Source organism: Rattus norvegicus, chromosome X, assembly GCF_036323735.1.
Source record: "Rattus norvegicus strain BN/NHsdMcwi chromosome X, GRCr8, whole genome shotgun sequence".
Lineage (NCBI taxonomy): Eukaryota > Metazoa > Chordata > Mammalia > Rodentia > Muridae > Rattus > Rattus norvegicus.
The window spans coordinates 116398031-116423423 of NC_086039.1; the positions used below are offsets into that span (position 1 = coordinate 116398031).

Genomic DNA, 25393 nt, shown 5'->3' on the forward strand with positions numbered 1-25393 from the left:
CCCTCACATATCCCTCCCCAATCTAGGGTAGTGCCATCTCTTAAAGAATGCTACCTGGGGTGATCCTCTGACCTCCAGACTCACTGGCATGTGTGTCTGGAGGTCACACACACACATTCGTATGAGTACATACATACACGTTCACACATAGACATACAAAAAAATGAACAGGAACAAAATGGTGTTTGCTGTGTGTTATTTTGTTTTGTTTTGCAGGGTCTCAACTATCCCAGGCAGGCCTTGCTTACTATGTAGCCAAGGACGACCCCCAGCCCCCTGCCTCTGTCTCCTAAGTGTTGACATTTCCAGCAGAGGCCCAACCCAGGGCTTACCCCATGCTAGGCAAACACTTTACCAACTATACTGTCTTCGGCTAAGTAAGCTTTTTGTTTGTTTTACATTTTGAGAACGGTTTTTCCTTCTGTAGCCCAAGCCGGCATCTGCCTCCTGAATGCTGGGATTATAGATAAGTGCAGGCATTCTACAGTGCAGAATTATTACATTCTGCCTTGTTTTACTTTACATTTAATCAGTCAATTAATTAAACATGTGCTTATGCAGGACTCATAGGGGCTCACAGAGACTGAAGTAAAAATCACAGACCCTGTATGGGTCGAAGCTAGTTCCTCTGCAAACATTTTATGGTTGTATAGCTTGGTGTTCTTGTGGGACTCCTAACAGTGGGATGTGGGCTGTCTCTGACTCTTTTGCCTGCTCTCGGGAATCCTTTTCCTCCTACTGGGTTGCCTCATCCAGCCTTGAGATGAGGATTTGTGCCTAGTCTGACTGCGTCTTGTTTTGCCATGTTCAGTGGGTATCCCCCAGAGGCCTGCTGGGAGGGGGAAGGGGTGGGGAGGGACTGAGAGGGGTGGAGGGAGGGGAAACTGCATTTGGGATGAGAGAAGAATAAAAGTTCTGTAAAAGGTGTTTCTGTACCTGTAAGTGCAATCCACTCATGAGGTGAGAATATGTATTAGAGGACACCTTCCAGACTTGGTCCTCTCTTTCCACCTCACGTTTCTGGAACTGAATACAGATAGTCAGGCCTTTACTTATGGGGCCTTCTTATTGGCCCTCTCTGCCTTATTTTAAATTCTAGAACTAGAAAACCACGGGAAAATGGAATACATGCTACACTTGAAAAACTCACCTGTACTGGAAGACTGTTGTTACTCCCCTGATAAATTAGAGATTCTACCTTAAAAGGAGGCGGGGACTATTCACTAGGGACTGGCACAGGAAAAGTCGCAGACGTAACCTTCCCTATTTAGTGTGTCCAAAAATTGTGAGTAAAGTGTGCCAGTGACCACACCAAGCCTTTGGGCCAATTACTGAAAACTAGGACTCTCCTTCGGGAGCCTCCTAGAATTGTGCATGGCAATACTGTGCATGCTTTCCCCAGACTACATCAACATAACAGCTATGTACTGTCTCTGAAAAGCATGAGTGCTTATTCATTTCTTGCTCACCTTTCTGTGCCTTTTGTAAGGTCTCCTAGTTGGCTAATCATTGACTAATATTTAACAAGGCTTTTCCCCAGTGCCAAGTATTTCCCTGCTGGTCTAGCCTCTAGGCACTTGTGCACCCCTCCCATATTTAAGAAGGCCTAGAATTCACTACAAGCCCTATGCTTCCCTATCATTTCAGCAATCCTCCTGCCTCAGCTTCCTGAATACTGGGGTTACAGATATAAAACTACCATGTCCAGAGCATGTCCAGAGCTCCTCTATGAAAACGTGTAATTATAGGTTCTAGATATATTGTGACAAAACATATATTATTTAAATTAATTCTAACTTTATACTTTTTATAATAAAATCCTTAAAATAGTTCATAGATCACACAACTTTTAGTAGTCAAATATGAATTGCATTTTTATTTATGTGGTGTGTTTGTGTGGGGGGTGTGGGGGTGTGTGGGTGCTGCCCATATTCTAAGGCACCTGACTAGAAGTCAGAGGACAGCTCTCCCTTTCCACCCCTTGGGTCCAGGGATGGAGTTCGTGTGGGCAGCTGTGGCAAGTGCCTTTTCACACTAAGCTGCTTTGCTGGCCCTTGCATTCAATTTTTAAGCTCCTCTTATTTTGGGATCCTTCTCTGGCATATGTACCATGGAACTCACCTGAACTAACTGTAAATTTTTACCAAACTTCCCAAGCAGACTCTTCCTGGACAACAGCAGCAGCAAGAACAACAAGAACAAGAACAACAACAACAACAACAACAACAACCTGTTTAGGGCTGGAATGCTGCCAAGCAGGAAGTACTCAGGACTTTTCTACAGTTCTCTTATAAAACAATCTAGTCAGGGTTCAGGGGGACACTTTAACTTTGGCCCTCCAGGCTGATTTTGGAGCTAGGATGAGCCAAAGGATTGAAAAACAGATACAGAGGGGAACCGTGTGACAGTGGCAAAGGGGCAGAACTGTGGGTTTCTAGGAAGGTGAAAGGAAACCTCATGTCCCCCAAATTGTCTCAGGGAAAAGGACAGGGAGGAGACCCCAAGCACTAGCGACTGCTCCAGTGCAACCCAGTGATTTCTACCACTTCTTCCTTCTCTCACCCACTTCTTACTCCTCTCCTCCTCTCAAGGACAAAGCTACCAGACAAGTGATTTAAGCCAACAATTCATTTGGCTGGTGCCAGATACACAAGGGCCTTTCCCTGACTCTGATGAAATGGGTGTGTTGGCGCTAGGTCGTTATTCCAGTACTAGATTGTTGAGCGGAGAGAACGCCAATTTGAGGCTACATAGTGTGATCCTCTCTCAAAACAAACCAAGTAAAAACAAAGAGACAGTAGCTGGGAGGTTCCCCCCTCGGAGTCCTTTGGTGCCAGGTCTGAAGAGATCAAAATGAAGTACTATACCTTCTTAATAAAGAGAAAAAACGACACTGTCACACCCCGCCCCCATACCTGACTTAAATGGGCGACATGCTCCGAAATTCCCAACTTTACAGTCATTTCAGTAATGTTTTTCGAAACATGAATTCCAAGCCAAGCACCTTGGACTTACTTCTAAGTTCTTCCACAAGGTAGGGAATGGAAAAACAGGCTCGCAAACACAGAGTTCCAGTCCCCATCCCTCCTCAGTGCCCATCCCTGCCCTTGCCCGGTCTCTGGGCTCCCCACCCAGTTGATGTGACAGGCTCCTGGCCCAATCCCCTTCCTGGTTCCCAGGCCACTGGTGAACACCACCAGAGCCAATGGCTGAGGCCGCAGGGCGGAGGGGGCTGGCGAGAGGGGAGGGAGCGCTGGCTTTAGAAGCACAGCTGCAGAGATTCCTAGGGGCAGAAGTTGTCTGAGAGCTTGGTCGGAAGCAGTAGGGCCAGATCAGCGACTCTGCGACTTTTACGTAAGTGCTTTGCAGCTCCGAGGGCTCGAGGGGAGCCGGTTTCCTGGGCGTGGGGAAGAGTGGGTCCTGGTGAGAGCATCTCCCGGAACCTCAGCAGGAACGCGCCTTATACTAGGGGGCGGGGGTTGGGCAAAGGGGGAGATCGAAGAAAATTTCTTCTGGAGTCCGAGGCTCTACTCCCGAGCGACCTTCGCCACCCGGATAGGTGGGAGCTCCAAAGGGTTCCCGATTACCACCCTCTGCCATCACTTTTTCTGCTCTTCGTTGTGACTACTCTCTAGTTCCTCCTAACTTGTTGCCCACCACAGGCGGAAGGGCTTAAAAGCCAACCCTTACCCAGATTCCCTAAGGCGGCGACCACCCCTGAAGTGGAAACCCTATGCCTAACTTCCCTCAGCCTTCCTTTTCTGGCTACTGCCTTTCCTCAACCCATCCCTCCCTCCCTCCTTCTCAGCCACTGGGAAATGCCGGAGCCAGCAGCCTAGGTCATCTCCCGCTAGTTCCCATTTGCCCGCTCTAGGTGACCTGGCTGGTTCCTGAGGACCCCGAGGCTCCCAAAGGGGCGGGACGCGGAGCGGGTGCGGTGGCCCCTAGGAGGAACCTGGCCTCTGCTGCCCACCTTCCGCCCGCTCCCCTCCCCAGCCCTAACACGGAGCTTCGGGACCGCGCTGCGACTCCCTATGAGTAAGCAGTTTTTTTTTTTTTCCTTTCGGTGGCAGAAGCTCTCCAGGCTAGCCCAGAGGTACCTTTCGGTTCTTTCCCCAAGCAGCGCCCTGGCGGTCAGCTTGCGTCCGGATGACTCTGGTTGTGGAACTCAGAGCTAGGAGCAGGGCGGCAGCACCGCACCGGGACCGCTCTGGGATCCTTGGGAGGCTGAGCAGAGATGGTGGCTGTAGCCCTGTTCCCAGACTCAGCTGCACTTGCCTGTGTTTACTTTTCTCCGCCAGCTTACTTTAGCGACCTAATGAGAGGCCTGGGGACGCCAACTAACCCTGCGGTCGCCAGTCCCAAAGTTGCTGCTGCTCCACTAGGTCAAGTGCTGACGGTCCCGAACCTCCGCCTGGCTTCAGGCCCTTGCTTGCTTTGCTGACAGTTTACATCCTGAAGACTCACTGTTCACTTGAGCCATATAACTACACCAGAGGTGCAGGTCTAGCTTGGATTTAAACTGGGGCGCCTAGTCACATTAGAACCAGACCTGAGGGATGTTTCTTCCGTCGCCCTTCCTCTTAGGGATAATGTAGACAGGGTGAGGGGCTTGGGTGGTTATGGTAGGTGGAAGATGTAGATGAAGTTAAAAAAAACCTACTGAGCAGTCAGCCTTTACTCCATTTCAAAATCAAAATGGGTTTGGGAGGCTAAAATTGAACCCGGAGATGCAGTTTACTGTGAATTGCAACTTAATGGCCGAGGTCCCACACATGCCAATTGGCATCACGTGTCTTAAGTCTCTGATGCCCCTAGGGTAATGATCACATGACCTCTTTTGACTTTAAAACTGGAATGCAATGGCTGAGGCCCATATTCCCCAAACTACGAAGCTAAAAGTGGAGGGGGGGCGGGGGCGATGTGTGTCAGCTTCCACTGAAGGGTTTTCTTGGATTTGCCTGAGGGAGCAGAAAGTGATCTGTTACTGTGGTTTTAAGAAAAAGAAAATGAAGCAGAATATTAAAAAATTAAAAGAGCTGCTTTTGAGACAAAGGCTTCAAATGTACTGAATGTTGTGACATACGTCACTGTTTCCCAGAAATTCCACATTCCTTTTCTAAATTTTAAACATCGTTTTAAAATCATCTTCTAAGAAAGCTAACGTTTAACTCATGTCCTATTTCATCCCTAAATGACTAGTTTTGAAGCAGTATCCCACTGATAGTGTTAAAAAATAGACCATCTCTACCCTTTAATCTAGCCTATACTATCCTCAACTTCGGGCGTCTATTTAAAGGTGGCGAACAATTCCTCGTGTAAAATTAACTCTCAGTTATCTGTTGTTTGGAAATAATTGGCTCCGAAACCACACCCAAACCTACTTGATAAGAAATTTCCAAAATTGCTTGGGTTTTGTGCTAAGTAGTGGTTTGATGAGAAAGAAGACTATGAAAGGACTTTCCCATATTCTATCCTATATTGGAATTGCGTCTGGGGAAAAAGTGGAGGTTTCACTATTGAGTTTATATATTGTCAAGTAAGAAACAGTGTAGAACAGCCACATGTGCTGGTGGCAAGTGATTGTAGTTGCAGCACTTGGGAGGCTGAGGCAGGGGCATCAGCTGTCTAAAGTCAAGAAGGACTTCGTGATAACCTGTGTCAAGCAATCAGTGTATGAGTTAAGGAAACAGAGAAGTGGAAGAAAAGAAAAGGAAAGGGAAACACGTAGAGGAGTCACCAAGGTCAGGAATTTAAAAGTCGCACGTACTTGCAAAAACAGGCTCAGTTCACACATATTAGTTCTTAAAATCAAGTACTTAAAATCAAAGACCCCTCAAAAGGGAAATAAGGGTTAGGGGTCGAAGACCCTCCAGAGATGGTTTACATGATAAAAATACTTCTATCAGTCCTGACTACTTAAGTCCAACCCTCTGGACCTATTGGATAGCAGAGAACTAACTCCTGTAACTTGTAACAGGTCCCTCTAACCTTTACACAGCACTTCTTAGCATACTCTATGTGTGCATATATTCATATCACACACACACACACACACACACACACACACACACACAGTATTTTTTAAAGTAACTGGGAACATTTAAATGACTTTTGCTTTGCCTCTTTCTTCCCAGACTTTTTATTTCAGTAACCTCTGAATACCTTGTGCACTCCATTTTCAGTGTACATAGGATTCTGAGCCTGAAAAGGACACCTATGTTAAAAGCACACGGTCCTGATGTGCAGGCCAGCCTGTTGCACAGATTATCTAGCAATGGATATAAACTGTACCTGAACTCCTAGAGATGAGCCCCCCTAGTGGAAGTAAGGTGACAATATAATTTTAGAGTGAATTTCTAATAAAGATTTACCTTTAAAAAAATAGCCAAAGTGTTTCTACAACTCAGCTCTGGTTACAAGTAGACACTAATAACCATTGTTAATTTCCTAGTTTTAAAAGATGTTTAGATAGATAGATATAATGATACTAGCTAGGTGAAGATTTAAAAAAAAAAACTATATGATTGTTGTTTTTCTGTCAAGCCGAATTATTTCAGATTAAAAATGTTTTAAAGCCAGCATTTAAGTGGCAGATGCAGAGGAACCAGGGACTCTAGGATATCCTCAGCTAGCCTTGCTTCAGTGAGAGCCCATCTAAATAAGGCAAGAAGAAAAAGGTTTTAAATTGCTTATTTTTTTTAGATATTTAGATATGGTTTTCTTTTTTAATCATTGTTTAATTTTTTTCATACAGTATAGTTGGATAATATTTCCCCCCCAGCCCTCCCAGATGCTGCTCATCTAACTATATGATTCCTCTCTTTCCCAAAACAAAATGAAAATCAAAGAAACAAAAAACAATTCAAGCAAAACATCCCAGTGTGAAATCATTTCTAAGAGGTGGAACCCTCCTGAAGAGCAGGGCTGCAGGGGGTATAAGTCATGTCAAAACAGAATCATGAGCCTGGAAGATGTTCAGTGAGTAAAGGCACTAAACCAAGCCTGAGAGCCTGAATTAGATCCCTGTATCACATAATAGAAGTTGAGACTTTCTTATGGGGATGCAATCCCCTTCAGCTACTTCAGTCCTTTAACTCCTCCAAAGGGAACCTCCTCCTCAGTTTAGTGGTTGTTGTGAGCATCTCCCTCTGTATCTGTCATGCTCTGGCAGAGCCTCTCAGGAGACACCTATATCAGGCTCCTGTCAGCATGCACTTCTTGGCATTAGCAATGTTGTCTGGATTTGCAGTCTGTATATGGGTTGGATTCCCCAGGTAGGGCAGTCTCTGGATGGACTTTCCTTCAGTCTCTGCTCCATACATTGTCTCCATATTTTCTCCTGTGAGTATTTTTGTTCTCTCTCCTAAGAAGGACTGAAGCATCTGCACTTTGGTCAACTTCAAGAAGTTCTTGGGCTTCATGTGGTCTGGGAATTGTTTCTTGGGTATTCCAAGATTTTGGGCTAATATCCACTGATCAGTGAGTGCATACCATGTGTGTTTTTCTGTGATTGGGTTACCTCACTCAGGATGGTATTTTCTAGTTCATTCCACTTGCCTGTGAATTTCATAAAGTCATTGTTTTTGATAGCTGAGTAGTACACCATTGTGTAAATGTACCACATTTTCTGTATCCATTCCTCTGTTGAAAGGCATCTGGGCTCTTTCCAGCTTCTGGCTATTATAAATAAGGCTGCTATGAACATAGCGGAGCGTGTGTCTTTGTTATATGTTGGGGCACCTTTTGGGTATATGCCCAAGAGAGGTATAGCTGGGCCCTCAGGTAGTACAATGTCCAATTTTCTGAGGAACCTCCAGACTGATTTCCAGAGAGGTTGTACCAGTCTGCAATCCCACCACCAATGGAGGAGTGTTCCTCTTTCTCCACACCCTTGCCAGCATCTGCTGTCGCCTGAGTTTTTGAACTTAGCCATTCTGACTGGAGTGAGGTAAAATCTCAGGGTTGTTTTGATTTGCATTTCCCTGATGACTTAGAATGTTGAACATTTCTTTAGGTGCTTCTAGGTCATTCGATGTTCCTCAGCTGAGAATTCTGTTTAGCTCTGTACTCCATTTTTTCATAGGGTTATTTGATTCTCTGGAGTCTAACTTCTTGAGTTTTTTGTATATATTGGATAGTAGCCCTCTATGGGCTGTAGGATTGATAAAGATCTTTTCCCAATCTGTTGGTTGCTGTTTTGTCCTACTGACAGTGTCCTTTGCCTTACAGGAGCTTTACCGAGCTCTCAGGGACTAAACTACCATCCCAAGAGTACACATGGACAGACCCATGGCTCCATCCACATATGTAGCAGAGGATGGCCTTTTCAGGCATCAATGGGAGGAGAAGCCTCTAGCCCTGGTCAATGCAACAGTATAGGGGAATGTAAGGGCGGTTAGGTGGGAAGAAGTCAGTGGGTAGCTGAGGGAGCACCTTCATAGAAGGAGGGGCGGGGGAAGATTATAATGGGTTTCTGGAGGGAAAACTGGGAGAGGGGATAACATTTAAAATATAAATTAAAAAAAATTCAATAAAAGGAAAAAAAGAAGTTAAGACCTGACAGTTATCATTTGACTTCCATACATGACATGGTAAGATGTCCTGCCCACTACACAGAATCATTACTACTTTCTGATACACAGCACTTCTTGGAATGTCCAGACTCTTAAAACAGCTCTCATTGCTGTCCTGTAATTCAGCGATATTATCTAATTTACCCGGATTTTTATTGAAGTTCGAGTATTATGGATTTTTTTTTCTCAGACAGGGTTTCTCTGTGTAAAAAGCCCTTTTGGCCCTAAACTCTATTTGTTGGCTAGGCTGGCCTCAAACTCAAAGAGATCCACCTGCTTCTTAATCCAGAGTGCTGAGATTAAAGATATTTGCTACCAAGCCCAGCTTGTAACTCTTAGTTCTTAATTTCTACCCATAGACGTAGCTGCTTGGGGTGCAAGCTAAATTATGTTATACCTCTGTTGTAATACTTTAAATGACATTGAAGCCTAAAACGTCTAGTCCCTTTGATGAGCTTTAGAGTCTAATTGCTATAATGTGCCTAGGTTTGTGGCATTTGGAGTAGTATTCGTAGTATTTTCACAGAGGTAAGTCTTTTCTACAAACAGAAAAAGTTTATGCCTGTATTAAGCTTGACACCTATTATTAGGGCCCAATGTTCCTGTTTAGTATACTATCAGAAACCCAGGGACCTTTTCCTCCTAGGCAAGTAGTATGACTGCTGCTGGGAAAAGGGGGAGGGGACAGCTTGGTCATGGTGCTTGAACACTCAAGTGATGCTTTTGGACAAGGGAAGAAAGTCCACTTTTTTTTTTTTTTCGGAGCTGAGGACCGAACCCAGGGCCTTGCACTTGCTAGGCAAGCGCTCTACCACTGAGCTAAATCCCCAACCCAGAAAGTCCACTTTTAACTCCATGTTCTGTTTAAGGTGTTGCTCCAACATGGCTTTTCACAATTTTCGATATCATATTCTTAGCAAATATTACAATGGCAGAGATTCGTATGTATATTCAGCCCAGTATGCTCTGGGTGGAAACTAGACAGACGAAGACATTTGTTGTTGTAACTGATTCTAAAAGTAACGGGTATGAAATCAGACTTGAAAATGAACATCTGTCAATATCGGCAGCTTGAATATGTGCCTTTTAGCATTATTTTGTACTTGTTGGTATGATAGGTTTTTTGATGTAAAAAGAGAGCCTAAGATTAGAAGTTGTGTCATATTTCGCATCTGTGTATTTAATCTAGGGAGTGATGTGTCTTATAATGTAAGCTGAATGCGATGGAGGATTCCAAAGCTCTTTGGATGCATTCTTCTGACTGTTTTCAGTTTGGAGTCCTTTGTTTAAAGTTGTGGCAACTGTCTAATGCTTCCGGACAATCCCCATCCCATGTGTGTCTGTGTCTGTATGTACCTTAAAGAGATGGACATAAAGTGTCTTCCTCAATGACCTACTTCCTTATTGTTGAAGACAGAAACTCTAATTGAAACTGGACCTTGTCCATTTGGGTAGACTGACTGGCCAGAGAGCCCTAGGGATCCTCCTGTCTGCACCTCCTCAGTGCTGTCTGTCAGGTCAGGTATATGCTACCTCTTCTGTCTTTTGTGCATATACGCTGAGAAATCTGAACACAGGCCTTCATGCCTGCATGGCAAGCACCTCACTGCGGAACCATCTCCCCAGAACTTCAATGCCATTCTTAAGAGCCAATCTCAAAATACATGGGTCAGTTTATTTTAGTTATAGAGGGGAGGCGGTTTCAAAAGATTCACAGCTAAATTCAGTAATATTGAACGTCGCCATATTCTTACCACATGAAAGAAAAATGAGAGTCTGGAGTATTCTAGGGATGAAGAAATGTTATTTAAAAGAAAATGCTGAGAGAGAAGAGGGGTGTGGCATCAAGGTTCTGTAATACCAACATATCAGATGTCAGTGCATAGAATGAGTTCTTAGTAGCATGGACTCTTGTCTCAAAAGGAAAACAACAAAATATGGAGAGGCAATTATGTCAGATATAGCGTCAAAGGAACTGCTACTGAGCCAGAATTTCATCTTGAGATACTCACATAAAATTGTTATATTGGTAAATAACATTTAGTCCATATATGTACTAGACACTGAGTATTTTCTCAGTTTTGTAAAGTGGAGTAGCTCAATGCTTTTAGTTGGCTGGAATTACTTTTTGAATATAGCTGTAATCTGGCTATTCTCACTTAAATTTCTTATTGTTTTTTTGGTAAATGTGTATGGGTGTTTTGCCTGCATGTATGTCTGTCTATCACTTGTAGTAACTAGTGCCCATGGCAGCCAGAAAATGATAACAAATCCCTGAAATGTGGAGTTAAAGACGGTCACGAGCTGCAAATTGGGTGCTGGGAATCAAACCCAAGTCCTCTCTCTAGAAGCCTCTAGCACTCTTACCCACTTGAGCCATCCCTCCAGGCCCTGTTCTCATTTAACTTCCTTTTATAGTTGCAGGGCTGGAGAACGGATATCAGAGTCTCATGCCAGGCAAGCATTCTACTACTGATCAGTATGCCCGGCCCACATGTTACTTTTGATTTTGAGTCAGAGTCTTGCTTATGACACCCAAACTAGCCTTAAACACACTTTGGAGACCATGCCGACCTTTGAACTTGTAATCCTCCTGCCTCAACCTCTCAAGGACCCTAAATTATAGGCTTGCACCCACCAGGCCTGGCTACAGACCGATTTTATACTATGAAAAACTTAGAAATGTGATTGATGATAAATGTAGTGTCGCTGAGTCTAAACGATATTGGGCGTGGAATCTCTGCTTTCATTTTTCTGCTGTCTGGACGGATTGGCCCTTTTCTGTAAATCACTGTTGTGCTCATGGCTGGAGTTTGCTTGATTTTTAAGGCATCTGTTTTTAATCTATGCATTTCACAGGCATGCTGAAAGGATAAGTGAACTATGAACGCTTGGCTCTTCGGCAGACAGGTGCTATATAAATCCAGCATACTGTAGCTGTATTTCATAACTCTGCTAGGCCTTTAACAGGCTTTTTTAGAAGACTGGGTTATAGTTCAATAGCAGTACATTTGTTTTGCTCGCATGAGGCTATGGGTTCAATCCTCAGCATCACACATGCGCGCGCGCACACACACACGCACGTGCGCTCATGAATGCATATGCACAAGCACAGGTACACATACACTGGCAGTATTATGTTTCTTAATTCAGATGTTATGGAGAATAGCATGTTGATGTCATCAATTGATTTTTTTTCCTTGTTACTAAATAATACGTTTATTTTTCCTTATTGGTTGTCAATACAGAGTCCGTTGTCATCTTCCTTTTAAATTGGTCATTAGCATACACATATTTAGGTTTCACTGTGTTATTTTCAAACAGTTTGTTATGGTTTATTTTCATATACCTCCCTTCTCCCATTTCCCCCTTGTACTTTTCCCCACCCTCCTGCCTGCTTCCAGCACACATGTACCAGATTGCTTCCTCTTCCTCAAAACCTCTTGCCACACTAATGGTCTCATTCCTAGTTTCATAGGTTCCATAGCCCAGGCCCACACTTCTGCCTACTTACATACATATAAACATAATATGCTAGGTTGCACACATGAGAGAATGTGATTCTTGTCTGAATCTCAACCACCTCACTTAAAATAATGCTTTCCAGATCCAGCCATTTTCCTGCAAATTTCATTTTTCTACATGGCTGAATAAAATTATCCACTGTTTTTGTATTACGTATTTTTTATCCATTCATCTGTTGATGGATATCTATAGGCTGATTCATTTTCCTTGCTGTTATGAATAGAGAGCAGCAATAAAAATAGATATGTAAGTATCTCTGTGGCAGTGTACAGAGTCCTTATGGTATATGCCAGAAATGGTATCTGAATCATACGGTAGTTCTGACTTAATATAATTTTTATATTTATTTATTCTGTATGCGCATGTGTCATGCTGCACATAGAGATCAGAGAACAACCTGCAGAAGGACTTCGTCTATCTTGGGGGTCTTAGGAATTGAATTCAGTCATCAGGCTTGAGGGCAAATGCTTTTACCTGCTGAGCCATTTTGCCAGGCCAGTTAAATGGCTTGAGAATAACTGAGAATCACGGCTAGTTTGATAAGAGTGGGCGACTTTTACTATGAGAAATCATTTTTAAGTTGTGTCCTCTTATTTCGGACATTGTGCTTTAAAATATTCACTAGGAAAGGCATTTTGCGTAATCCTGTAACTTGTGCATTGACAATAGAAGATTGATTATCTTAAGTTATGATACATACATTGAAAATGAATATATAAACACATTATGATTTTATGTAAACCTAGAAAGTCCTTACATTGTAGAAAATGCAATGGATTCTCAGCCATTGTCTCTGTTTATAGCTGAGTGAGTTCATGTTCTGCCAGGGCTACACAGAGAAACCCTGTCTTGACCCCCTCCCTCCCTGAAAGAAAGAAAGAAAGAAAGAAAGAAAGAAAGAAAGAAAGAGAGAAAGAGAGAGAGAGAGAGAAAGAAAGGAAGGAAGGAAGAAAAGAAAAGAAAGAGGGTGTGGGCAAGGCTGAAGAGATGGCTCATCAGTAAAGGAGTGATGCTTGCTGCTCTTACCTAGGACTTACCTTCCCTCCTAGCACCCACATAGGGTGGCTCACAACCACCTGTAATTCCCGATTCCAAGAATATAACACCTTGTTATGGTTTTGTGGGCAATTACACTCATAGGCACATACTCTCACACAAACACACATGCACACCTAATTAAAAGTGTGTGTAGGTAGGGAGGACAACTTGCTGGAATCATGTTCTCCTTCCACTGTGTAGATGTCCCCCGAATTGAACTCAGGTCCTCAGGATTGGCAGCAAGCATTCTTAACCACTGAGCCGTCTCACTAGCCCTTGTTTGTTTTGTTTAATGCTATTATGAAAATACTGTTTAATATTGATTTTTTCATTGTGATGATGGATGATTTAAGCAAAGGTTTAGGTTAAAGGGACTGCTTTGCTTAGCTCAGAATCCTGTTTATCATTGAATTCATCCTTTTATGAGGATTTGCTATCCAACAGTGTAAGAACTTCCCTTCAAAGGAAAATTGGAAATGTGGCTACTGATCATATGTGGTTACATATGACACATGAAGCTTACCAGAGTGAAAGGTAATGGTCAATGTTCATGCCTGGTTTGTTATATAGGACAGGAGGCTTCAAGATTTGGGTGGTTTTCACAATAATAGAAATATCAGGGCTGGAGAGAGGGCTTAGCTTTTAAGAGCACTGACTGCTCTTCCAGAGGTCCTGAGTTCAATTCCCCGCAACCACATGGTGTCTCACAACCATCTGTAATGGGATCTGATGCCCTCTTCTGGTGTGTCTGAAGACAGCTATAATGTGCTCATGTACATAAAATAAATAAATCTTAAAAAGAGAAAAATGAAATATCAATGGTAAGAAATTTACTTTGGAGTAAAATAGCATAAACAAAATAAATTAGTGAAAGGTGAAATGTTGACAAATGCAGAGGGTTATAGGTTAAATCAGCATCTCTCCTTTAAAACATATTTATTAGTGTGTGTTTGTGATTGTTCGTGGGCAGAGGGTAGAGGAAACCTCTCAGGAGTTGGTTTCCTTCCTTCCACTGTAGATTCCGGGTTCAGGTCATCATGGCTGCCATAAGCACATAGTTTAACAAGTCTTGGTATGGATCCTAAATCAGGATCATTTCCAACGCGACATATAGCCCTTACAAACTGATAAACTTACATTCAACTTACATTTGATAATTTTTTTCCCTCTGGTAGAAGATTTCAAACGTAAAACCCAGCAAATGAAAGGTATTGAAAGATTCGAAAATATTCTAAACAAGCTGAGCATAGTGGCGCATGCTTTTAATCCCAGCACTTGGGAGACAGAGCTAGGCAGATCTCTGTGAGTTCAAGGTTAGCCTGGTCTCCATAGTAAGTTCCAGGACAGCCAGGTTTATGGGGAGATACCCTGTCTCACAAAAAAAATTAAATAAATAAAAACATAACAAAAAGCAAGAAACAAAACCAACCAAATAAACAGAAAGGTTTTAAGGGATTTGTGGAGCTATGGCTGAACCCTTTTTGTTAGTGATTCTAGGGGATACTCCTTTTTCTGAGTATGTATGTTTCTGGTGATTTGTGTTCGCTAAACAAACTGCCTAGGATTGAGCCACAATTCCATGCCTTATTTCTTGTCTATTCCCTCACATTTTGAGAGAAGACTTCGCTATGTTACTTGGGCTGGACTGTAAATTTTGATCCTACTGCTTCAGTCTCTGGAGTAGCCAGGATTACAAGCATAAGTTACCAGAAGACTTGGCTAAGTAATTACATTTTACTATTTATCCTACGGTGATTTTAAAATACAACCAACTTAGCAACTTAGTAATAAAGTTTTAAAAGTTCTTTCAATGGGTTACGAGTTCAAAAGTACAAGTCAATTCACGCATTTTTTTTAAGTCTAAACTCTTTTTTTTTATAAATTTATTTTTTAAGATTTTATTTTATTGTATGAGTACACTGTAGCTGCCTTCAGACACACCAGAAGAGGGCATCAGATCTCATTACAGATGGTTGTGAGCCACCATGTGGTTGCTGGGATTTGAACTCAGGACCTCAGGAAGAGCAGTTGGTGCTCTTAACCACTGAGCCATCTCTCCAGCCCCCTTAAGTCTAAACTCTTAAGTACTCCAGCTTCTGGTAGCTCTCAGATGAAAAGCAGGCTAAAGGCAAGTGAAACCTTCCCAAACTAGAGCTCTGTATAAAGATGAAGGAAGTTTGGTATATCTCATACCTTGAAGTGTATATGTACTGGAGAGGGGGAAGTAAGGTATATTTCAGTTGGTAGAGAGCTTGTCTAGCATACAATAGGTCCAAAGTTTGGCCCCAAGCACAACAAGGCCCAAGCATAGTGGCACAAGCATGTAAATCTCAGTGCTCAGGAGGCCGAATGAGGAGGACCAGAAGTTCAAGATTAAGTTTGAAGCTAGCCTTCAAACTTCTTCGTAGCGGCCCATCGGCTACTAATGAATAGATAGAAACCTGTGCAAGTGTCCGGTGTAGATGCCTAGAGCCCACAGAGGTCAAAAGAGGGCTCTGGTCTCTCTGGAACTGGAGTTACTGCTAGTTTTAAGCTGCCACACGGATGTTGGGTCATTTGCAAGAGGAGTCAGTGCTGAACCATCTCTCCAGCCTCATCATTTAATACAAGTATTTAATGAAGACTATGTACTAGGGTTACAAAGAGGATAGTAGATAGCTCCTGCAATTTAGGAGAAGAAAAAGACACAAAAGTAATACTGTTTTTTATTATGGAATCTAAAGATATTTGTTAGAATTAGTTATTAATTTGTGTGTGTGTGTGTGTGTGCATGTGCCCAAGCGCACCGGCATGTAACATCAGGAAAACTTGTGAAAACTGGTTTTTGCCTCCACCTTATTGAGACAGCTTCTTGCTACTGCATAGCTTCTGCCAGCCCATCTGGAAGATGCTAACGCAATTCTCCTCTCCACTTCCCATTTCCGTGGAGGAGTGATGGGATTTAGATGCCCACATGAGACTTTTCTTACCTTGGTTCCAGGATTGAATTTGGGTCAATGCTTTCATAGCTCTCATCTCCTCCTCTGCAATATATATATCATGGAGAAAAGAATTTAAATTCCGTCTTTTTTTTAACATAAAATAATTTCTAAATTTAAACTCTGTATGAACAAAGACATTCACTTATATCCCAGTATAATCAAATCTAAAGTAAGAACAAATCACATTTAAACATTGTTATTTCTTTGCAATAATTATTACGTCCTAAAAAAGGAGCCCACTATGAGTTAATTTTACTTAAATAGAACATTGCTCAGCCTATAAATGAGGGTCAGCAGACACCAGTGTCTTGGAATAAAATAGCCCTTTGGCTAGAAAATGGGCTACACCCAATTTTGTTTTTACAAAAATAAAATTCTTTCCAGCTTCACTAAATTGGAGATGCAGTGGACAACGACAGTAGTAGTTGACTTTGCGACTGTGGAAATATTCAAGTATCCGTGTGTACAGAAACCCCTAGAAAAGCTGACTTCCACAAGCGGTACTCAGGCCTTCTGTAGCTCCTCTTCACATAGGTGTTATCATAGCCGTGTATAAAGTAACTCATAGCTGATGGCTTTCATTTCCTAACTTGTACTTCATGATTTTAACAGGCCTTAAATTGAGTAGGAGAAGCTGGGATTTCAGGTCGGACAGTTGCTCCCTCTGGAAGCGGGGAATCAAAGTAATACATAATGCATATGGCTTTCTTGAAAGGCAGTGAGTAATTCCTGCCAATTATGAACCACCACAAGCAGGGATTGAACAAATAAACTTGAGGGGAAAATCCCTGTTCTGGTTCCTTCATAGTAGCCTGACACACAGCATTCCCTCTATTTTCACAAGGAATGGTGGGATGGTTTGTATATGTTTGACCCAGGGAGTGCCAGTATTAGAAGGTGTGGCCTTGTTAGAGTAAGTGTGTCACTGTGGGTGTGGGCTTTAATATCCTAGTCCTAGCTGCCTGGAAGCCAGTATTTTGCTAGCAGCCTTCAGATGAAGACATAGAACGCTCACCTCCTGCAGCATGTCTGCCTGGGGGCTGCCATGTTCCCACCTTGATGATAATGGACTGAACCTCTGAACCTGTAAGCCAGCCCCAATTACATGTTGTCCTTATAAGAGTTGCCTTGGTCATGGTGTCTCTTCACAGCAGTTAAAACCTAACAAAGACAAATGGGTTTCAGGAACTCTGTCAGGATGCAGAAGCCTCTTATAGAAAATAAGGTGGTCTTTGCATATAGCCTATGCTCATTCTTTATGCTTTTTTGTGAGTGGAGGTGAATGCTGGACCAAAAGCCTCTCACATTCTAAACTTATTGAGCTCCACATTCACAGCACTCTCCCACATAGATGATTAAATCATCCCTAGGTTACTCAACACCTCGTAGAATATGAAAGCTTGGCCTGTATTGCTTAGAGAATGGGGACAAGAAAAGATCGATCAAGTCCAATCCAGTCACGGGTCTTTCTGAATGTTTTCCAGCTGGTGCTGCTTGAACCCCAGTGGAGCACAGAGATAGAGAGGGCCCATTGAGTTGGGAAAAAAGAAATGACCTTGAATTGTCTTGCTGATAAGATGATTCATGAAGCTGAGGGCTGTAGATAGGGCTCAGTAGTCTGTACTGGGCATAAGTAAGGTCTTGTATTTGATCCCCAGCAGAAAGAAAGGGGAGCCAAGGAAGGAGGAGGAAAGGATGGCAGGAAGGAAAGAAGGAAGGAAAGAAAAAATGTAAAGGCGGGGTGGAAGACAATCGAATTGAAGAAACCCAAATTAGCGGGCCATTGTTTTATGACACATGGACTTCATGTGAAGAGAGTCATATGGTGTTCTTGCTTTCATATACTTTTTAGCTATTTTCTTTACTTACTAGAACTTTCATTAGCATAAGTTCACTGCACAAAATGGAAGAATTCTTCATGAAAAGTTCATGCAAATACATAATGTACTTTGACCATATTTGCTCCATTACCCTCTCTTTTCCTCAGCCCCAGCGTTCCCACAGGTCTATTTAGTCCTTCCAAATACTCCTCTGAGATTCACATCCTACATGTGTGGCATATGCAGGTGTTTGCATGTATAATGATGCTGCATATGAAAGAGAACTCATAATATCTGTCCTTTCAAATGTGGCTTATTTCTTTTAATATGATCCACAGTTTCATCATTTTTCCTGTAAATGACACAATTTTATTCATCTTTGTGGCTGGAAAAAACATCATCGTGGACATTGTTCACAGAACTAGGGGGAAAAAAAGTCCTAAAATTCATAGGAAAATGCAACACACCATGTGTTTCCAAAGCAATGCTAAGCAGAAAGAACCCTGCTGGAAGCTATCAAAATTACTTGACCTCAAATTGTACTACAGAGCTGTACTGGCAAAAAAAATAACGTGGTCCAGAGAAAAACAGACATGTAGACCAAAGATAGAATGGGGACCTATGAAAGAACACAGACAGCTAGGATCACATAATACTGTGCAGAGGTGATAAAAGAAAAGGTATACACTAGAAATAAATCCTATTCAACAAATTGTGCTATCAAAACTGGATATCCCTCTACAGAACCGTAACATTAGAGCCACACCTTTCCCCTTAACCAAAAATAAATTCAAATTTAGTTAAAAAGAAAGAAAGAAAGAAAGGAAAAAAACCCTCTCGTTTTAAAACATGAAACACTGAAATTGCTAGAGGAAAACACTTCAAGATGCCAACATAGACAAAACCTTTTTTCCTGTTCTTTGACTTAGGACTCACGTAGCACAGGATAGTATCAAGCTCACTCTAGCTGAGCATAAGGTTGAACTTGTGGTTACATCACCTCTACCTCTTGTGTGCTGCGATTACTGGCTTGCACTCCCACAGTGGGTGTAGACTGTGCTGCCGAATGAAACCACAGCTTCATTCCTACCACGAAAGCATTCTACCAAGTGCCGTGCATTCAGGCTAGTCTCAAAGTCTTCCTTCCTGCCTCAGGCTTCTGAGTGCTGGAATTACAGGCATTTTATCACCTTACCTGGCTTTGGCTATCTCAGAGGATTGATTACGAGTGAATGTTATGTGCTTTGTTTTGTTCCTTCTTTTGGAGATAAAGTCTCTCACTCTGTAACCACATGCTGGCCTGGAATTTGCTATACTGCCCTGCCTGTCCTCTACTTTACAGTTTACCTGCCTTAGCCTCCTGCATGCTTGAGGGTGTAAGCACGGTCCATCACCTCCAGCTATGAATAGCATCTCCTTTCCTTTTTAAAGATGTATTTATTTACTGGATGAATGCTTTATCTGTGTGTACATATGTACACCGTGTGTGCCTGGTGCCTATGGAAATTAGAAGGGGGCATCAGATTCCTTGGGACTGGAGTTGCCCAAAGTGGGCGCTGGGAACCAAAACGAAGTCCTCTGCAAGAAAAAAGTGCTCTTAACTTCTGAGCCATCTCTCCATACTCCAGTATGCATGGCATTTTCATGCTAAGAACTGCTGAACTTTAGAATCAACTAGGAAGCTGTGATATGTTACTATTTTCACATCGTAGTAGCTTTAGTGGCAAACTGCATGTATATGTCCATAATAGCTTTTACAAGTATACACTTCAACACATTTTAGTCCATCTCTTATTATGTATACGATTATAGTCCGTGTTCTTCTTTTAAGATTTATTTATTTTGTTTTATGCATATGAGTCCTTTGCTCTCATGTATGTCTGGGTAACATATGCATGCCAGGTCTCCAAAGAGGTCAGAGGAGGCTGTTGGGTCCCCTGGAACCAGAATTAGGTACAGTTGTGAGCTGCATATTAGTGCTGGGAATCAAACCTATGTCCTCTGTAAAAACAAGTGCTCTTAACTGCTAAGCCAATTCTCCATCCGCCTACAGTCCACTTTCATACATTTGTATTAGCTCAGACAGAAATACTGCACTACCTACCCATAATCTTACCACCCTGCTAACCCGTGACTACTAATTGACTACTAATTGACTTTGCATCTCCATAAATTTGCCTCTTCTGGATTTTTATGTGGATTCAACGCTATTACATATGGTCTTTTTCGCATCTGACTTCTACTTGACATGGTGCTTTAAAAGGTCACCGACATTCTAGCATCAGCACTTCATTGCTTTTTTTATGCCCTATCAACATTTAGGTTACATAGACCTGTCCACCATTCATTCCCTCATTGGCGGTCATTTGAATTGTCTCTACATTATGGCTGTTATAAACGGTGGAACACATCAGTGTTAAAAGTTTAACATCAGGCAAGATAATGAGTTAAAGGTTGTACTGATAAGATTGTCTCATTTAGTAAGCTGTTAATGAGAATCCTAGCTTGGACTGACTTTGGCTGTTGCTTTCTTGGTGCTACCCACTGGTTTATCTAAGAGTTACTCCCAGTACATTTTTCCTTTTCCTTGAGTAATGCAAAGTACATACAAGATTTTAGTTTGGTTTGGGTGGGGTTAGCCCGGCCATGAACATTTATCCTCTTGACTCTGCCCCTTAAGTAGTGGGGATTCCAAACCTGTGCTCTCAGTCCTTTAAAACAAGCTGTATTATAGATGTTTAGAATGTTCAGTTACATATCTGTTCTTGTTGTTTGGTTTGGAAGATGGCCCCTAGATGCAGATACGGCTGGCCTCAAACTCAAGGCCTTTCTGCTTCACCTTCCCCGGTAACACCAACACACCCAGCCACAAATTTGTTTCAGTACATTCTTGACTACCTAAGAGCAAAGATAAGCAATGTTAAGGAATGCAGAAGTAAACAGTAAACACTCTCGAAAACAATGGTTATGGTTAACCTAAGCAGTTACTGAATACATTTATTTTTCAACTGTGCTCACATAGAACAAATTTCAAATGCTACAAAGGGCTGTAGTATATAATAAAAAGCTTCCAACACAACATGTTCAAAAAACATTTGTGCTTTGTGGTTAGGAAGCACAATGGTAAAAGGGCTCTGCTGACGTTTTAGGAGTGAATATGAAAACGGGATGTCTATAAGCACTTTCAAGTTAGAATGTCTCAGGGTCACCCACAAAGCATCAGGTAAAACCAGGTGATAACAAAGTGGGATGGGCCACCCTGGAAACCCAGCACTTTGAAGCTAAAGCAGGAGGATTGTGACAAGTTTGAGGACAAAGTGGGAGATTAGGAGGTCCTATCTCAAGAACCCTTAAAGGAATTAAGAAGAGAACTACTGGTCCCTAAAATCCTATTTTGTTCCTTTATTCTGGATTCAACTGTAAGAAAATTTCCTGAGAAGTTTTTTAAAAGAGTCCTTGTGATAAAGATGCTGAAGGGCTGCTCACAGGTGACAGCTTCTGGCAGGAGCTATGGTGGGGAAGAACGCAGTTATCGTTTAGGGGCTGGCCATTGGGAGTTTGTCCATGCTTCAGTATGGATGAGCAACACAAATTGGACTTGGTGTATTTTGGGGGTGGGTGGGGTGGGGTGGGGCTGGGGAATGGGTCAGGGGTGAAATGATACCTGGGAGGAATGGGGCGTGAATGTGACTGGGGTGTATTGTATGAAATTCCCAAATACTTACTAAAAATATGTTGGAGAAAAAAATGTCCTGGATCCCAGCTGTTTACTCCTCTAGACACGGAGAACTATGCAGGCCCTTGAGGAAAGGAGGGGTTTCACTGTACAAAGAAGGCTGGAAGTCAGTACCATTTCCTGGAGACCCATTTTGAATGCCACATATAATTACTTAATTCTTGTAACCCGTCTTTGTTAATTGTCTACAGTGTGCCTGCAACACTAAGATTAATCAAACAATATGCCACCATTTAAGCCCGGAGTCCAGTCGCGGCACTGCTATTACAAGTGAGGCAATGGAGGTCTGACGGTGGTTAGCCTCAGCATACAGTTGTTAAGGTCATTGGTGGAGGAGCCCAGTTTATCATGGGAGATCTGGATTTTAGCAGTAGACCTACTCCATTACTGTTCTCTGTCCATTTCAACACCACATCCATGGTCTACACTGTCTGATAGCCCTGCCTCTTCCATCGGGAGTCAGTTAATACTAACTGCCGTTTTCTATTAGATACTAACAGATTGACAAGTGCTATGCCATGTTTGTAAACTGACGTGGAACCTCATGTGCCTGTATGTTCTATATGCTCCCTAGAATCCCTCCACTTAGCATGAAAACAACTTGGGTCAGACAATTGATCCATAGTTAATAGAAATGCCTTACTAGTTAGACACCGAGCAGGGAACTCTTTTCCTGTGTTCTATTTTTGATTGATAGTTCTCAGTTTGCTAAAAAGCACATATTCATAATCCTACATGGTTAATGCATTCCAAAGGGTTGTAAAACTCTAATTCAATATATTGCATGTATATCATAGACTTTTTAATCACTCATGATTTCTACTAAATTAGAATTTATTGCCAGGTGGTAGTGGCATATGTATGCCTTTCATTCCAGCACCCAGGAGACAGAAGCAGGCAGATTTCTTGATTTCAGCCTGGACTACAGAACTAGTTCCAGTGCCGCCAGGGCTACACAGAGAAATCCTGTCACAAAAGAAAATTATTATGCACCTTTTTCTCCTCCCTCTCCCCCTCTTCCCTCCTCCTCCCCCTCACTTCTCCTCCCCCCTCCTCTACCCCGTCCTTTTTTGAGAGAGGCTCTCAGGTATCCTATGCGGCCATGTGTGATCTTGACCTCATGTGCCTGTATGTTCTATATGCTGAGATTACAGGCACAGACATATCCAGTGCTTAAGGTATTGGAGATTGAGTCCGAGGCTTCATATAAATACTGGGCAAATACTCTACCAACTGAGACAAATTCCCAGACCGTCACTATCGATTCCTGATCATCTGCTTCAGCTTCCCAAGTGCTGGGATTACAGGGCTTTGCCATTACACACAGCCCCTGTGTTACACTTGACCAAGAAGAAGTTTCATTCAACAAATCATTCGCTTATTCAAATAATTACTCCATAACTTACATAAGTCAGGTAATATTTTGTCATTAGGGATCATTGTTGTGAATGAAGTTCCAAAGGGCACCACTTTTATGAAACTTAACATACTACTAGAGGTGGCATAGAAGGTAACATTGGTAAAGTATTGCTCTTGTGACAAATAGAAAAATGATTTAAATTTATTTAGAGAAACTAGTTTTGGCCCATGGTTTCAGTCCAAGGTAAGCTGGCTGCATTGCTCTGGACTTGAGATAGGGCAGAATATCATGGGAGTAGTCCTTGTGAATGGGTTTACTCACTACATGACAATCAGGAAGGGGAGAAAGAGACCAGAAATTGTGTAGTACCCTAAAGGACATGTCCCCATTGACCTGTTCCTTCCCAGTAATGCCATGAGATTATTAATTCATCAATGGTTGTATCCAGTGATCAAATCTAGGACCTTATGGGCCAATCAGTTCTCAGTGATTAGCTGCACTATTGGGAAACAAATCTTCAACAATTGAGCCTTTTGTAGAATTTATTGTGGTTATGGTGTGTGTGCATGCACATGCGTGTGTGCGTGCGTGCATGTGAATAAGCATGTATGTATGGTGTCTTCCTTGGTTTCTTTCACTTGTTTTCTGTTTTAAGACAGAGTCTCTCACTAAGCCTGAAGCTCATTGATTCTCCTGGCTGGCTAGTCCACAAAGCTTAGGAATCGTTCAATCTCCACCCCTTCCCCAACAACACTAGAGTTACAAGCTAGTGTAAAGCACCACCATGCCTTTATATGTGTGTTGAGGATCCAAGGTCGGGTTCTCATACTTGAATGACCATCAATTTTGCAACTGTGACAGCTCCCCAGCCTCTTGTGGGACTTTTCATATCCAAACCTAACATGTAGTATGTTAGATAATTCCCCTATCTTCCTTCAAACCCCCTACTTTTCTCACTTTTATTTTGAAACACTCCCACACTATAACCCAAGCTGAGCTTGCTTGAACTTGTGATCATCCAGCCTCAGCTCTTGGTCAGGCATGGGCTACCAAGCCTGACTGGGAAGTGTCTTTATTCATTCCGTGTATTATTCTGATGAGTCTTCCAGAATATTGTGCATATCCATTCTTTGTTCCTTTCATTACTAAATTTCAGTCTGTGGTGAGAATGTACGTATGACTGTTTAACAATGGCCCCATTAGAGCACATCTGGACCATTTCCAGCTGTATCTTGCTATTGCTTTAAAAATAAAGTTTCAACATCCCCACACCCTGAGTTTCTGATACATGACTTGTTTTGCACAATCGCCCATGCCTGGAAGTTGCAAGTATTACTTTATTTATTGGAGGGTGGCATGCATATGCTAAAGCACCCAAATGGAGGTCAGATAACAATTTGCAAGACTTGGTTCTCTCCTTGCACCATATGGCTCCAGGGATTTAAACTGACGTCATGATGCTGGGGCTTCAACTTTTGACTCCAAGCATGCTAAGCCTATGCCCTACCAGTGAGCTATACTCTCCTCTCATTTCCAGTTTTGTTGTTGTTGCTGCTGCTGCTGCTGCTGCTGCTGCTGCTGCTGCTGCTGCTGCTGCTGCTGCCACAGATAAAGGAGGCACTATAAACATTTGTGTGCAATCACTTGTCCAAGCGTAAGGTTTATTTTTGGAAAACCATTACAGTTTGAATATGAAATGCCTTGTGCTGGATCATACATTGAATACTAGGTGGTTCTACTTGGAAATTTGAAGAGGTAGAGCCCAGCTGGAAGACATAGGTCACTGAGGATGTGTTGTTGGGAACTGTATCTTTGCCCTGTGCTTCTATGTCTCTACCGTGTGTCATGTGCTCTGCCATACAGTGTTGCCTCACCAGAAGCTAAAAATCAATGGAAACAAGACAATGGACTGGGAACCTGAAATCCCGAACCAAAATAAAACTTTATTCACTTAAGTTGTATATATCAGCTATTTTGTCACTATCTAAAGTGTGCAGGTACTGAGTTGTATGGAAGTTGCATGTTAGTTTTATAAGGAATTGCCAAAGTACATGGGTAGAGTACTAGACTGTTTTCTACTTTTTAGAAAAGATTTGTTTATTTTATTTATGTGAGTACACTGAAGCTGTCTCCAGACACACCAGAAGAGGGCATCAGATCCCATTACAGATGGTTGTGAGCCACCATGTGGTTGCTGGGATTTGAACTCAGGAGCTTTGGATTAACTTGATGAAAAATTTAATTGAGTATTCAGTCTGATGCTAAATCTTATTTTCTAACCCTATGCCTTTTTAAAAGAGATTAAAATGTCATATAGCCCAGGCTATCCTTGAATTCTCTATGTAGCTGAGGATGAT

At 42.3% G+C, this 25393-nt stretch overlaps 1 protein-coding gene across 4 annotated transcripts in view; it reads left to right on the forward strand.

The window, feature by feature from the left end:
• Positions 1-3216: 3216 nt before the first annotated feature.
• Positions 3217-25393, forward strand: part of Pls3 (plastin 3) — a 94652-nt gene continuing 72475 nt past the window's right edge. Inside the window, exon 1 of one of the 4 annotated variants that reach the window (XM_006257434.3) lies at positions 3217-3354. Coding sequence is in view for 1 of the 4 variants with exons in the window: in XM_063280326.1 (XP_063136396.1) it covers positions 4035-4038 (4 nt within the window). In the remaining 3 variants the exon portion in view is untranslated. Of the gene's footprint in view, positions 3355-3790; positions 4039-12656; positions 12662-25393 lie in introns of those variants that run through there. The other 3 variants (NM_031084.1, XM_063280326.1, XM_063280325.1) reach the window with 3 other exon arrangements.